This window comes from Canis lupus, chromosome 14, assembly GCF_048164855.1.
Source record: "Canis lupus baileyi chromosome 14, mCanLup2.hap1, whole genome shotgun sequence".
In the NCBI taxonomy this organism is placed as follows: Eukaryota; Metazoa; Chordata; class Mammalia; order Carnivora; family Canidae; genus Canis; species Canis lupus.
Genome location: NC_132851.1, coordinates 6,661,723 through 6,678,565, shown reverse-complemented (window position 1 = coordinate 6,678,565; position 16,843 = coordinate 6,661,723). Strand labels below are relative to the sequence as shown.

General features: G+C 40.0%; 1 protein-coding gene across 2 annotated transcripts; it reads left to right on the top strand.

The window, feature by feature from the left end:
* The first annotated feature begins 11 nt into the window (after window positions 1-11).
* SLC25A32 (solute carrier family 25 member 32) lies at window positions 12-16,244 on the top strand. Of its 2 annotated transcripts, none has more exons than XM_072774137.1 (7): window positions 12-359; window positions 6,544-6,694; window positions 8,843-8,928; window positions 10,074-10,234; window positions 10,588-10,701; window positions 11,199-11,344; window positions 12,477-16,244. In XM_072774137.1, the coding sequence occupies exons 1-7, from the start codon at window positions 203-205 to the stop codon at window positions 12,610-12,612; spliced, it is 951 nt and encodes a 316-aa protein (XP_072630238.1). In that variant the 5' UTR covers window positions 12-202; the 3' UTR covers window positions 12,613-16,244. The 2 variants fall into 2 exon arrangements, with proteins under 2 accessions (XP_072630238.1, XP_072630239.1); XM_072774138.1 differs by lacking the exon at window positions 12-359 and adding an exon at window positions 383-605.
* The last annotated feature ends 599 nt before the right edge of the window (window positions 16,245-16,843 follow it).

Sequence of the window (16,843 nt, the reverse complement as noted above, 5' to 3'; positions counted from 1 at the left end):
CGTGACGTGCTGCCCTGCCCCTCTCACGCCCGCGCGGCGCCGCGGTCTCTCCGCTTGGTTACCGCGTCCTGGCGCTGGCCCCGGAAGTAGGGTCGCCCCGCACGGTTCCCGCTCCCGGGCGGCGACGGTCGCCACGGTGGCGGCCGCTGCATCTCGTACCGCCTCCGCGGCCCTGGGCGTGGTAGCAGCGGGCCCTGGGACTATGACGGGCCAGGGCCAGTCGGCGGCGTCAGGGTCGTCGGCGTGGAGCTCGATATTCCGCCACGTCCGGTACGAGAACCTGGTGGCGGGCGTGAGCGGCGGGGTGCTGTCCAACCTCGCGCTGCACCCGCTCGACCTCGTGAAGATCCGCTTCGCCGGTAAGAGCCCGCCCCGACCCGACGCCCCTGCCCCTTGCCGGTGCCGCGAACCGGGTCATCAAGACGCCGGAGGAGGCCTGGCTCTCCGCTCGCCTCGCATACTAGGAGGCGAGCGTTGAAGAAAATGCTGCTTATCCGGCCTCACCTGGAACTAGATTCGAGGAAGGGGGAGCCTGGGAAAGGGATCTGGCCGCCCTCGTCCCGGTTCCCCAAGATAGAGAAGAGGGATAGAGAAGGCTGAGAAAAGTTCGTATTGGCGTGGGATGCGGGGCTCAACGCTGGATTTGTAAAGGGAGAAGGGCATTGGCACCTTTTCGGGGTTAGCCGTCGCACGTGCTAATCATTCACCCTTGGAGGTACTTTGAGACTTAGGTAGCCACGTGCTTGGCAGCGGAGCTGAGGAAAAGTGCTTGGGGTAGGGGTAGGGCATAATCCTCAGCGGGTGGTCGGGAATAGGGGTGCGGTAGGATTCAGAGTGTGATACAGGGCCCTATGAAGGAATAGGGAGTATTTGGGTTCTAACCCAAATACTATTTTTTAGAATTTACGTTTATTAAGTGTAGTGAGTTAAGTGAAATTTACAAAGCACTTTAGAAGACGAATTCAACAGTAAATTCTGGAAAAGATAGTTTCAAAGAAGGTCTTGATAACTTTGCTGGGAAACTATTTTCTGGCATTCAGTTTTCCTTTTATATATATATATATATATATATATATATATATATATATATATATAAAGATTTTATTTATTTAATTGGCGGAGAGAGCCCAAGCAGGGGGAACAGCAGGAAGGGGGGTGAGGGGGAAGCAGTCTTCTTGGATGCGGGGCTCCTCTGGGATTATGACTCCACGGGAAGGCAGGGGCTTGACCAGCCGAGCCACCCAGGCGCCCCTGACATTTGGTTTTCTTGCTACCACGAGTTCTGCCTTGAGAGTTAGATCTGCAGAAGTGGTTCATCTTCAAGAGTCAGATTGATTCTACATACCTAATATATATCGTTCTCTAATATTTGTAGCCTGCTTGTATAGGATACAGAAGCTCCTAAACAAAGTTCTGTCCTCGAGGGACTTATGGTCTAATTGTAGACTTGAATATTAGTCACATAAAATCTAGACAACATAAAATCAAGGGCAAAATGGAATAAATCCAAATATCAAAATATGAGTAGAGATAGACTATCAAGAAAATTCTAGGTTGCTGATGGCTGTATGTATGTTTATCTGTAAGGTTCCATTAGATCTTGAGGTTCCCCAAAGAAGGACTGATATTTTGACAGCTGGAAGGAAGACAAGAAGCTATTCTATGGAAGAAAATCAGTGAAAACTATGTAGGATATACCTAGAAGAAAACCTAAAAAGGCATATAGTTTCCGTGGAGTTTGTGACACATGCACAAATAAAAAGTATGACAAGTAACATTGAACATTTACTAAGAGCAAGGCAATGAACTAAGAGTTTTACATGCATTATCTATCTCATTTACTACTCTGAACAACCCTGTGAATTTGTTATCTCCATCATACAAACGACAATAATAGAAGTTGACCAACTTGCTCTTGTCGCAATTTATAACAGCACAGATGTGGGATTTGAACCCAGGCAGTCTAATTCTGGAACCCTTTGGCTCTTAACCACTCATCATTCTAGGAATCCCTAGTATACAGTGGTTTGAACATGAAGAAAGGAATTTTGGATTTGGCTGCAGACACAGGCCTGTATGACTTGGTGCCTCTAATATTTTGTTTAGGAGAAGAGGTGACAGTTGAGATGATCATTGAGAAATAGTATTGGTTTGGTGACTTTAAGACAGTGCTGTGAAGCAGATTGTGCCTGAAGAAAGGAAATTTTTGGTTCCTGAGAAGGTTGGTAATCTTGATGAAATGGGGGAGAGTCTTAGGAGACCAGTGCAGCCAAAGTAATAGGTAAGATGTTTGAGACTGGATAGGAAGACAAAATTAAAAGATCTAGGAATCAAAGCAGGACTTAGTAATAAGAAAGTGTGGCTGTGAAATGGTGATAGAGGAAAATTTAGGAAGATAAATAACTGAAATCAAAATAGTTGGCCATCAGCATTAATGCTATAGTTTCTATGCCTTCATAAACCTTAGGCCCTAGTGATGAAGTTGTAATTATCTAGCGGCAGGGGTATTATTAGTCTTGGATGTACCATTAAACTAAACCTGGAATATTTCAGTGAGTTAGGTGCAAATTGGAACTCAGAAGTGTCCAGAATGGGAGAAAGATTAGAAATCACTTGTGAGAAATGACTGGAAGAACTAGTTTGACTTGAGGTGGATAGAGGGCAGGGACAGATAACTTAAGATACTTGAAGAACTGCCATGTGTGAAAGGGAGCTATCTTATTATGGGTTGATCTAAAGACCAGGTAGAGGCTGGATGGAAATGACAGGGAAGCAGATTGTGGCCTGTCCCAAGTGGTGGTGCTCAGAAATGAAACTGGGGCTATGTGGAAGTGGTTCAGGGCTGCATGACACAAGTTAGAAGATATTCCTGCATTGAATGGAAAGGTTGGTCAGATGAGGTGATTGTTGAGGACCCTTCTAACTTTAAGATACAATTTTAAATCATCCAAGAATGATGAGAGAGAGAGGCACCTGGCTGGCTCAGTTGGAGGAGCAGGTGACTCTTGATCTTGGGGCCATGAGACTGATGAGAGAGAGAGACCCTCAACAAAGAATGAGGTGTAAACAGTAATTTTCTAAAATAATCTGGAAGCCTCGTAATCTGTAACTTGAAGAACCAAAATGTAGACTCAAGTAACAAGAATAGCACATAGTCCAGTTTTGTGTATGTAGTGTAGTATTGCAAGACCCTGTAGTTTAAATAAACTAATACTTATTGAATGCTTGCTGTGTGCCATACATGATTTTAAGGACTGGGTATGTATTCATTCATTTAGTCCTTGGTAATTTTTAGAGTTAGGTTCTGGCTTTTTTTTTTCACATTTTGTGGATGAGATAACTCAGCCACAGAGTAATCAAGTAACTGACTCAGGGTCACGTAATTAAGTGTTGGAGTGAAGGGGGGCTGCAAAGGAAATTTAATAGCCAGAGAAGAAAGGGGAAAATGAAGAGAGTATGGTGTAAAATTAGCCCAAAGAAGAGTGTTTAGGGGCGTCTGGGTGCCTCAGTCAGGTAAGCGTCTGCCTTCAGCTCAGGCCATGATCCAGTCCGGGGTCCTGGGATCCAGCCCTACATTGGGCTGCCTGCTCAGTGGGGAACCTGCTTCTCCCTTTTCCTCTGCACCCCCCCCCCCTGCTTGTGCACTCTGTGTCAAATAAATAAAATTTTTCTTTTTTTTTTTATTTTTCTTTTTTTTTTTTTTAAGAGTGTTTAGGAAGTAGATAGTCTTAGGTGCTGCTAAATGGTTGGTGAGAAAGAGGGGATTCCCAGAGTGCACTGCAAGATCTTCAGAGCATTTGCAGTAATGGGTGGAGACTCCAATCACATTGCAGTGGATTGGAAGGGAGGGACACACTGCACACCATCACAGGCTTTTGCCCTACATTCTAGCCTAATTTCCTACCATCCCTTCCTCCATCAGCTATATGCTTTATACTAAATCCCTAATGTTCTCCCAAATGGGGCCCGACATTGTGACGTTTGCATGTTTTTTATACCAGCTGTTGTACTTGTCTAGAGACAGACCTTTCTTTCCTTTCCCAAAAGGCAAATTTCTTTCTTTTTTTTTAAAGATTTTATTTATTCATTCATGAAAGACACACAGAGAGAGGCAGAGACATAGGCAGAGGGAGAAGCAGGCTCCCTGCAGGGAGCCGGATGCGGGGATTTGATCCTGGGATGCTAGGATCACCAAAGGCAGACGCTCAACCACTGAGCCACCCAGGTGTCCCGCCAACCCAGGTGTCCCGCCAAAGACAAATTTCTAATCAATAGTCAAGGCTCTACCCTAGCATCTTCTCTGTCCCGTTCCCTGTTACTCTATTGCATCTCCCCATTTCCTTCTATGCAGAACATTTGTTTCTTTTGTAATCCTTTTAGCACTTCATTTACCATAGTGCTCATAACTTTGCAACATGATTGCTGGTGTTTTGTCTTGAAGATTATAGCTTTCTCAGGGTCAGGATTTGTGTCCTACTTATGTTTATAGTCTCCCTTTGCCTGGCAATGACAAGGAGTAAATAAATAGTTTTTAAATTTTTTTAATAAAATAATGTGTACAAATGAATATTTTTCAGATTTAAAGATTTGATCTTAACTATATAGTGTAGACAAGATTATAGTATAAGGGAAGTAGAGGGTATAGAATATTGTTGCCTGTTACTGAGATAATACTCTACTTCTATAATTAAGTGACTTGTCAAAACAATTTAAAAAAATCATTGGAAAAAAAAAATCATTGGTTCATACCCATGAAAAGTAAAGATGGTGTTTCTGTAGTTTTGTTTTTTACCTCGAGAGAAATTGTGTTGTGAGCTTACTATTGAAAGGAAAACCGAAGGGTATTTAGAAAAAATCTATTAGGAGAATAAAAGACTTGAAATTCAAGGGAAGCATCAGAAAGATTATGAAATACACAGCAAAATATTTCTTGAGAGCCAGTTCCTCTGTTACTTGCTTTTAAACTTGTTATGTTGTATAAACTCCACAATAACCTGTAAGGTAGGTGACATATATCCCCATTTTAAAATGAGAATGCTAAAGCTCAAAATCTATCTTACAGGTTGTTGACATTTATCCCCATTTTAAAATGAGGATGCTAAAGCTCAGAAAAGTTAAGATCATGTAGCTAATTAGGGAAATTAGATCTCAAACCCAGGTCTTCTGACAAAGCCTCACGTACTTTAATCTCATTTCCTGATTGTTAGGTTAATGATGAAAGACATTGACTTTTCTCCCTTTTCCTGGCAATGGTAAACAGTGATTTTTTTGCCAGGCTCCATTAGGTACAGTGAAGTAGTGACAAACGGGACAATGACCTGGACATGTGTTTATATGGCTAGAGGATTATAATTTGTGTACACTTTTCTAGAGGGCAGTTTCAGTGTGTATTATAACCTTTGACCCATACTAATCCCCATTCTAATAGTTAATTCTAAGAATATAGAAATTTGTATGTTGTACAGAATATTCTTTAGAGACTTTAATAATAGCAAAAAAGATGAGAACAACTTATCGACTAGGGGGATGATTGTACAAATGATGAGATCTATGAAAGGGAAACCATATTTTTAAAAATTGTTTGGAAGTCTACTTAACAAATAACAAGTCTATAATAAAGAGGAATTTTCACAATATACTTTTGAGTGAAGAAAAAAGCAGTATACAACACTATATGTAGTAAAATACCAATAAAAAAAAACTAGATTATAAATTTGACATTCTTTCATTCCATTTCCCTGTAAGAAATAAGGCACATTCAAAATAAGATAATTTGGGGCATGAGGAGATGCTTAAAAGGACTGATTACAAAGATAAGTGATTATAGCAAAACCACAAGGAAAATTGCAGTATTCTACTGCTAGAAGCAGTTTGGGCTGTTGCCACCTGCAGGGCCAGATGTCAAGACGTGAAGGTCATTAAGAGAGCGCCACCTTGAGAGGAGCTGGACTGTCCGTAGTAAAAAAAGTTCAGCTTGCCTGAGGCATCCCCATAGGAAGGCAGGTGAAAGTAAATACCTGCTTCCACTCTCTTCCATCCCTCCGACCTCTTGCCACACCTCCCCACTAGCCCAACTCAACTAGAAACTAGAAGACAAGGACAGGCTGCTAGGCAGAACACGGTAGAGAGGGATGGACAGTGGATCTGGAAAGGAAACACAGTATTCAGCAAATATATATTGAGAGCCTACAGTGTACAAAGCACTAAGAGGAGGGCAGCCCGGGTGGCTCAGTGGTTTAGCACCGCCTTTGGCCCAGGGCATGATCCTGGAGACCCGGGATCGAGTCCCGCGTTGGGCTGCCTGCATGGAGCCTGCTTCTCCCTCTGCCTGTGTCTCTGCCTCTCTCTCTCTCTCTCTCTGTCTCTCATGAATAAATAAATAAAATCTTAGAAAAAAAAGCACTAAGAGGAATAGAAATATTGCAGTGAAGTAGTAGTAGTTTCTGCCTTCCCAGAGTCTTAATATAATTATGTGGTGTCTATGTTTATATGTGATTCAGAGCTACAACATTCCTCTCACCTAATTTTGTGCCTTTACTGCAGTGAGTGACGGATTGGAACTGAGACCAAAATATAAAGGAATTCTGCATTGCTTAACTACCATTTGGAAACTTGATGGACTGCGGGGACTTTACCAAGGAGTAACCCCAAATGTGTGGGGTGCAGGTTTATCCTGGGGACTCTACTTTTTCTTGTGAGTAGATCTGGGAAATTTTACAGTATTATTTTAAAGGAGTTTTTAATTTTAGTGATTTTTACATTTCAGTTGATGAGGCAAGAGGAATCATTTAATCAGTTTCTATGAATAGGAAGGGTCAGAAAGAGTACTTTCATTCTCTATCAACTGTTATCAGAGGCATTTGGTCTGGAAGAAAGTTCTTAATAGGAAGAAAGTGAAAGGATGAGTTGGAGAAATGCTCTTACAGAAGCCACTTCTCTGAGGTGAATCCAGGAAGATGCCTTACTAAAATACTTCTAACTTGTAATGAAGTTGGAAAGCCAACAAGGACAGGTTCTGGAGTCCTCATAAGAACACACACCATGGGAGCTCCCTCTTGGGAACAATGAAAGGCAGTGCATGGCTAAAAGAGCTTGAGGCACATCCCTTCTTGCCTCTTATTTGACCTGCCCCATCATCTTCCTAGCTCATTTGTTTCCTTCCTCCCTCACCTGTGAGGTATCCTCACTGTGTGAAATAACTGCTATTGCATGTCCATTGAAGAAGCACAGAAAGCGCCTGTGACAGACTGTGCATGAGTGTGCATGAGCAAAGCACTGCCGTGGAGGAACATATGCTGCCCTGGTATTTGAAACTGAATTCAGGAATGGGGAGGCTTGTCCTTGTCTTAATAGATGGTGTTTTTAGAAGAACATCAACACCTGCTGTATTTGCCTTTTTCTCTTTTGTGAAAAGATTTCACTTTATCTCCCATAATTTTTTTTAAAGATTTTATTTATTTATTCATTCATGAGAAACAGAGAGAGAGGCAGAGACATAGGCAGAGGGAGAAGCAGGCTCCATGCAGGGAGCCTGACGTGGGATTCGACCCTGGGTCTCCAGGATCACGGCCTGGGCTGAAGGCGGCGCTAAACCGCTGAGCCACCCGGGCTGCCCTGTCTCCCATAATTTTATGGCAGTATCCAAACCACAGTCTTTTCTCATTTTTGGTGGGAGGTGGGGGACAGAGGGAGAGGGAGAATCTTAAACAGGTTCCACATGCAGTGCAGAGCCTGACTTGCAACATGGCGGCTCTATCTCATGACCCTGAGATCATGATCTGAGCCAAAACCAAGAATTAGACACTGAGCCACCCAGGCACCCCCAAACCACAATCTTCAAATATTTTTTAAGTGAATGCAAAACAAACTCAACCTTAATATTGTTAAAAAATGTATTTTTCCTCTTTTTAGTTCTAAGACCCACTTAGATTGGTGAAACTATAGGTATAAAGTTTATTCTATTACAGATTTTGAGTTGTGTAGGTTCTCTAAAGAGAATTTCTAAGAACATCCATATGAATGTAAGGTTTATGTGATGAGACTTTCTTGTAAAATAATAGTATTGGTAAAGTTTAGAAGGATTTATGTAGCTGAACTCTTCTTCCAAGAGGAAAATGGAAATTGGAGTTAGAGAAAATAGATTGATCCGACTCATCTGCTGAGAAACGTTGAGTAGCTGATTTTCTGCCAAATAAAGCTGAAACGTCAGTCTGCCACTCAAGTGTGGCTCAGTTTTTCCTGTCTTTCCCCACCACCCTTATTATAACCTTTGCTCATGCGCATCTGTTTCCTCACTGAAACTGTACCACCAGTGCCACCTCCCACACAAGCCTTCTGTGATCTCTGCCATAGCTTCTCAATCTCTTATGACACCATCTGTTTTGTTTTTATTAAGCTTACATGTGTGCTGCCCATGGTCCTTGTGAGTCTGCTGGGAAGGACCCACTGAGTGTTTTATCTAGCAGGATTGCCAAACACACTACTGAACATGGTGTTCAGCACTTCTTTGTTAGGGGCCCTCTTTTGTCCTTTTGCCTTGTCTGCCCAATTGCTGCACCACTGCTATAGCCCTCCCCCTCCCCGTTTTCCTGTTGTTTTTATTAACTGATTAAAATATTCTGCATATGTAGCGGTAGCCATATACATTTGGGGGGAGGGATGGTAAACTCTTACAGTAACCATTTCCAGCAAATCCATTTTTGAAATTTCCTGAGGTTGCTGTATGCATGGACTTTTACTTTTGGGGTACTGCTGTTAAGTCACGCACATTTTAAAACAGACTTTACTGCTTTATGACACCTATTCAAATATTTATCAAACTGTTTATGTTTAATTCTTTCAGTTACAATGCCATCAAATCATATAAGACAGAAGGAAGAACAGAACGTTTAGAGGCAACAGAATACCTCATCTCTGCTGCTGAAGCTGGTAAGGCAGTATGTGACATTTAAAATAGCAACTTCCAACTTGATTTTCACTTTTTTGTTTTTTGTTTCCTACCCCCCACCCCCCATTGAACAGTAGCGTTTATGGCAATAAGTATGCTTATGTAACCAGTTACCACATGGAACTTCTTAGAAAGCAACTATTATTATTGGTTACTCTGGACAGGTTTCAAGAATTTTAATTATCATGAAGTAAAATTTAGAAAAGTTATGAATTCCTGCTAGTTGAAGATGATTTGGTATGGTGTTTTCTTGAATTAAAGTGTAATTTTAGTTTTCACATTAGCTTAGTAGCCTTGTTTAATTGCCTCATGTATGTATAATATTCCAAAGAGAAAAGCAGAGCAGGACCCATAAATATTTATAACTCTTACTTTGACACTTTGTTTACTGATAGTTTTTGTCTTTAAAGAACCTGATCATTTTTGAATACCTAGCTGCTAGCACAGAGCTGAATTACAGTAGGACTTAACAAATGTTTGTTGAATAAAGGACTACTTCGGAAATTCAGCAAATGAGAAACTTAACCAGATTAAATTTTTTATATCTAAAATTATTATTCTCAAAAAATAAAATAAAATTATTTTCTGTAAAGAATATAAAATATTATTATGTAGTTCTTTAATTTTTGAGATGTATTGACTACTTTGAATGGATTTGAGAATTGGGGTAGATACATACATGCACAGGTAGAAATTATTGAGGTGTTGGATTCCTGATCCTTTTCCACTGATTTTCAACCCCTCTGGGCTATACTCTTTCCCACTCCTGAATATTTATGTCTCCTAATCAGAGTCAGCTTCCTAGGACTTCCATGTGTTCTCTACACCAAGCCTTATTGTTTAGGAGCCAGGACATCCTTGCTGTCCTCATGCCTCAAGGGAAGTGTTTCACATGTCCATCCCCCTTTTAATTTACCTGCCACTAACCAAGGGAGGAACTTTTTATGTCCACCAAAGACTGTGGCTACTTTTTAAACTAAGACTTCCTCAGAGACTATATCTCACTGTTGTAGGTACAGCCGCTGAGCAACCCCATAGTTTATATTAATGGACTGTTCTTAATCTGGATTGTCATAAGTGACAAAGTACCTATATGCTGAGTAATCTTATTTAAATTTGATTTTAGGAGCCATGACCCTCTGCATTACAAACCCATTATGGGTAACAAAAACTCGCCTTATGTTACAGTATAATGGTGTTGTTAACTCCTCACAACGACAATATAAAGGAATGTTTGATACACTTCTGAAAATATATAAGTATGAAGGTGTGCGTGGATTGTATAAGGTAATGAATTATCAATATATTTTGAATAACCATTGTAACTTCCCTTGGCTCTATTGTCTGAATTCTGAATGACCTGTAGTTGGTCCTAAAAAACCAGACTCAGGCAAGAAGCAAGTTTATGAAAACTGAAGTCCTGGTTTATAATATGGAAATTGTGCTTTAATCTGTGTATCCTCATTACCTTAAGGTACATCATCATGACACTGGTGGGTGTGAGAAGGCCTAAAATTTTGTAACTGTTTCTCTAAGTCACACATCGAGGTCACCCATTCCTTACTCCCCTCCCTGGAAACTGTGGTCCTTCAGGAATTGGCTTAGTTTTTTTTTTTTTTTTTTTAATTGTTCCCCTTTAGGGATTTATTCCTGGACTATTTGGAACATCACATGGTGCCCTTCAATTTATGGCGTATGAATTGTTGAAGTTGAAATACAACCAACATATCAACAGATTACCAGAAGCCCAGTTGGTAAGATGGTTCTTTAAAAAAAAAAAAAAAAAGGGGCAGCCCGGGTGGCTCAGCGGTTTAGCACCTGCCTTCGGCCCGGGGCGTGACCCTGGAGTCCCGGGATCAAGTCCCACATCGGGCTTCCTGGATGGAGCCTGCTTCTCCCTCTGCCTGTGTCTCTGCCTCTTTCTGTGTCTCTCCTGAATAAGTAGGTAAAATATCAAAAAAAAAAAAAAAAAAAAAGATATCATTTACATTTATGGGCATTTAATAGATGGAAATTTTGTCACATTTACTTTGGTAATGTTGCTATGATGATGACTGCCACTAATTTAATTTAGAGTTAAATATTTTATAGGCAAATGACGTATATGTTAAGAATAAAACCCCTTAATTGCACATAGCTTATGTTAATTTTTCACTTACAGCTCCACTTAAATGTTTTTCCTCTACAATGTTTACTTCTATAATTTTAAGGAAATCTTGTCTAAAGAAAAATGTTTGTGTTGTCATTTTAGAGCACAATTGAATATATATCTGTTGCAGCACTATCCAAAATATTTGCTGTAGCAGCAACGTACCCATATCAAGTTGTGAGAGCTCGTCTTCAGGATCAACACATGTTTTACGAGGGCGTATTGGATGTAATCACAAAGACATGGAGGTGAGAAAATGTGTTATACCAAAATGGCTCTTAGGAGGTACCTTCCATATCTCAAACTGTGCAGTTGCCATTAGTTGTATAGCAAAGGCCAGAATGCTGTGGTGAAAACATGGCTGGTGGCCCCTGCTTTTCCATTTCTCATTTACTACATATAGAACTACAGACTTAATCTCTGAGGCTTGATTCCTTCATTTATAAAATTAGAAAATCTAGGCTAACAAGGTTGTCATAAAAATCAAATGAGATTAGGGTGCCTGGGTGGCTCAGGCAGTTAAACATCTGACTCTTGGTTTTGGCTCAGGTCGTCATGATCCCCAGGTTGTGAGATCAAGCCCTGCATCAGGCGCTACACTGGGCGTGGAGCCTGCTTGCAGTTCTCTCTCTCTCCTTCTCTCCTACCCCCGCCACTTGCTCGTACTGTCTCAAAAAAAAACAAAAACAAAAAAACCTCTGTTTCAACAAATTAATATTCCAAAATTTAGGTGTCACAAGATAGTTGAATGGGATTGAATATACGAAGTCATAAAAACTCTAGTATAATTAAACTGCTACTTGCACAATCACTTGTTGCCATGTATGGAAGAGATGCTCCCTCTTCAACTACCTATAACTTACAGACTGTTATAGATAGACATCCTTAATTTCTCTGTAATTCTAAAAGGGTAAAGCAGAATGTTTAGGATGTTTACATTGAGTACAGTAATTATTTATTGTGAACCCAGGTGACAAGTTCCAAGGCCATATTCCCATTTTGGGCATTAAGGAAATAAAATTATTTTTGTGTGTGCTAGATTTAGTATCTTCTGGCATTTATGTAAGCTGTAAGATTTTTAATGCCTACATTAGATCAGTTCATGCTCCTATACGTTTGTACATTTAGAGACATTTGAAAGATGTCATCACAGCACTCTTCAGTTCTGGAGTGCCCCTGCCCTCTCTTCTCTAGTCAGTCACAGAAGGAATGTGAGCTCCTACAAATGGCTCGTAAACTACATTTCAGCATGTCAAAAACATGGATGCAAATCACAGGGAGGCTTGAATGCTGGTTCCATGCCCTATGCCAATTAAAACTTTTGTATCTTCAGGCTAGCTATGTAGGAAATTAAACATATATCTATTTTTCCCTCTAAAGGAAAGAAGGCATCGGTGGATTTTACAAAGGAATTGCTCCCAATTTGATTAGAGTGACACCAGCTTGCTGTATTACTTTTGTGGTATATGAGAACGTCTCACATTTTCTACTAGACCTTAGAGAAAAAAAAAAGTAAGCTAAAAGAAGTTAATTCCAATACATCTGCTTAAGCAGCAACTCTTCCTTTGTGTCTGAGATGTAAACATCAGAAGAAGACAGCGCAGCAACATGGCTCACAATGAAAATTGATCTACAATCATTAGTAGTCAGAGAACTGCTAAGAACTTGCAATGTTTTTCTGCTTTTTGCCTTCCCTGTATGTGTGGGACTTGGCTACCTCTGCCAGAAATGGCTCCCATCAACACAATAGTAAAACTGACATCAAGTGGAGAGTTTCACAAATTTCTGTACTTCACTCTTCAAGTAGGAGCTGATAACAGCATTTGCTAAATGGATTAGCTGAATATGCTGCTTTTTTCTAAACTCATTTGCCTGGATTGGGTTTAGAATCAGTCTCGTGCAAAATAGCAAGTAATGGCTTCTGAAAAGAATTTTATCATTGCTGTTTCAAGGATAAATTAAACTTTAAGGATTTTCTGGGCAAAGTGTTGCTTAAATCCAGACCATTTTTGAATTGGGAAATTTTGGTGAGAAAAAAGCCCTATATATAAATGTGCTTTAGTTTCAATTCAATTGGAATGTGCTCACTAGGGAAATTTGAAAAGTGATATGCTTCTCTTAATTTGAAAAGTAACTGATATTTGTTGTTATTCTGCAATTAATCTTTTCCCCTGGGGGCTCTTCCATAATTTAAAATATAATTGTGGATTCAGTGACTATTTTTTGACATAGATACTTAGTGTCTCTTAAACTTATAAAATCTGAATTGGGATCCAGCTGTATCAGTCTTGGTTAACATATTTGGCTACAATCACTAACTGGCTATAAATCAGTAATAGATCACTTCATACAAATACTGTAATGATTGGGATCTGTTAGTTGAGAAACTGGGGGGAAATGAGTAACTTCCTAAGTCAGCCATCAGATATATGGGTCCAGATCTCAAATAAATGATTAATATACATTGGTTGCTCATATTCAGATGGAATTCTATTAATGGACGTTATTGATTTTTACTTGAGTCATATAAATACCTATAAAAGACTGCCCCAAAAGGACATCAGAATTATATTTTTATTTATCATAAGCCTTTATGAATGCTGTTGCACTTCCATCTGTCTGTTGTAAATAAAAAACATTGTGGTTTTCAAAACCATTTTTAAATGGTTCTTTGAAAATAGGTCTATTTTTTATATTTTGCAAATGGCATTTTAAAAATATGAAACAAGTATCTAATTGTATTTAATTTGTTGTAACATGCACAGGAATACTTTATAAATTAAATGTGATGTATTTTTTCATACTTCTGGATTTACTATAATTCATATGAAATCCTGATGTTAGTCCCTATATGGAAGACTGGCTACAGCTGCTGTTTCGAGTTTTAGAGGTAGTGCCATTGTTTGAATGCCTCCTGTGTACCCCCAAATTAATAAAACATAATTCCTGTCTTCTAAGAGCATACAAACTTGCAGAATTAAATAAATAAGCATTAAAGAGTAACAGTTCTAGACTAACAGGCAAGCAGATTTCTACAAAGCTCTGTAAGAGTCCTGAGAAAAGAGAACTCATTCCACTAAGTCAACAACAAATTCTGATGAGCTCTTGCTCTGTGCCATCACTGAAGATAGAGCAGGAAATAAGCCAGACAACATTCCTGCCCTCGGGGGATTTTCATTTTAGTGGGAGTGACAGAAAACAAATTGTGCATAATACATTCTCAGATATTAAATGCTATAAATAGAACTAAAGCAGAATTGGAAATAGTGTTACTATCTTAGGATGCTTAGGATCAGGAAAGATCTCTTTGAAGAGGTAGTATTTGAAACATTTTGAAAGAAGTGAGGAACAAGCTGCAATGAGATAGAGGAAACACATTCTAGGCAGAGAATATGAAGTACAAAGGCACTGAGGCCGGAATTAATTTAGAGGAGATGGGTAAGGACAGAGTGGCCAGGGAGAGGAGGTTGGAGAAATAGCCCTTTAGTATGGTAGGAAAGAATGCAGGATTCACTTCAAATTTCAGCTTTCCTGTTTACTGCCTGGCCTCCAGCCAAATTTTCTCATATGTAAAATGTCTTAGATTTATTCCTTTGTGGATGAGGATGCTTGGACAAGTGATTATTGAGGGAGTGCTCTTAGGAGCATCTGTAACGGAGTTAAGAAAATGGGAAGAAGTTTTAGATGTTCACCTGCAGCCTGACCCTACAGGACACTCTGCAGTATGAATTGGACCACAGAGATTGTCCTGCCCTGAGGTGAGTGGCTGGGTTACTGTATTCTCACGTCAAGTGGTCACTGACCACCTGTTGTGGTTGGAAGGAGGGAAGGCTAGGTGGAGGTGACTGCTGTTAGCAGCTGGGTTATGGGTGTACCAGCCTTGTAAAAAGGGATTTGGTGGGTTACCAACAGCATCTGCAAATGAGGATATTAAAAGTATGTAGTTCATAAGACTGTTGATGAGATTAAATGGATCGATCCATCTAAAGTGCTTAGCACTGTCCCTGGGCCAGGTCTTACAGGCCATGGTCAGGGGTTTAGATTGCAGGAGAGATCATTCTAGTGATTGTATGAAGAAGCAGGATACAACAGGGTTACTAGTTAGGAAGCTTCCACAGATATCTAATCAAGAGCTGATGGTAGCATGGACCTGATTGATAGAGCTGGAGATGGTTTATAGCTTGGGGGGAACTAGAAGAGAGTTCATGGAAGGGAAACTTGAAGCTTGGCCTTGATGGTAGAGATTTCAAAGGGAACCATGAAAAAAAGCACAGGTGACATGTCTTGAACAATGTGTTGTCCATGTGGTAATGAAGAAATAGAAGAGAAGGCTGAAAGATTGGGACCAGAACATGAGAATGCTGAGTCTTACTAAATGTATTTGGGTTTTATTTGATGAGTAAAAGAGAAGTGAGAGTCATTAACAGAACCGAGAGACACGGTTACATCTTGGGGGTGGGTGACGGAAGCAGACCAATCAGATAAGGCGAGCAAACTCAAAGGGACGGGGTTATCAACTGTGTAAATATTTCAGTAAGATGAAGATGGATGTCACTGATAAGTTTAAGCAGATTCAAATTCTAGAGGCCAAAGACAGATTGCAAGCAGCTAAGCAGGTGGGGCAAACGACAAGTATTCATTTCAGTCTAGGCTCTTCTTGGATTTCAGCAGATAAAGGAAAGGCAGAGAGAGAACTTTAGCTTGAAAAAAAGTACTAGGATCTGGGAAGGGGTGCAAGTTGGGGAGGCTGTCCGAGGGAAAACCAGAACACGATTGTAAAAATGCTCAAAGATTAAGATCTAGGCCAAAACAAAACTTGCCGGAGCTTAGCCTCAGAACATATGTATGGTATAACGTGAACCAAAATGATGTTGAGTACCATGCCTTGTGAAAAGAAGGTTATTCTGTTTCAGTATGTGCTTTTGTCCCAAGGGAGTTTTAAAAAGCCATGTTGTTTAAAGGCCATACTAGAAAAGGATTAGTGACTAAAAAGTATGAGTCCAGGAGTCCTCAGAGTAAGGTCTCTCTTTTAAATATGGACAGGTTACTGAACAAAAAACCTCCAGACAGAGTATTATTACCACTTTAATAACAAGGCCTCTTTAGTGATTGTAAAATTACAGAAATAAAATACCTTGAAATGATTTATTTCACCTTTATTCCTTTCTAAACATGTATTATTTAACATGCAGGAGGTATGTGAAATTTTGGGTTACTTTGAGTGAAGTCTTCCAATTTCTTTCCAAGTGAGGGAATAAGAAATAGACTCTGGAAGTACTTACTCATAGTGAATACCCGTTACTGGCTGCTTGGCATCTATTTCTCTTCTGAGATTAGTAGCTGGAATTTCTTTTCAGAACCTCCCTCCTTCCTCCAGTCTCACACTTGTGGTTTAGATGGAATTGGCCTCACCTGCCCCAGAAGGGGGCCCTACTTAACAGAGCCGATGTAAATGTGCCATCTCTGTTAGTAATGAATGTTTGGAATTGACACAGTTGCCTAAGCTGACCCAGTCAGAGTGACTCTTAAAAAGACTTTTTTTTCTGTGTATCCTGATATAGATCCTCTCCTCGCTGTTTCACCAATTAGGATTTGTGTAATTCACAGAGCTCCTCAAAACCAACCTAAATCATGTTATATGAGATTCTGGATCAATTCTGACCCCCAGCTCTATGTACCTCTATAGTTTTCAATTGAGTGAACCAATAACTTTATTTTTTAATCCACTCTCAGTTGGATCTTTCTGT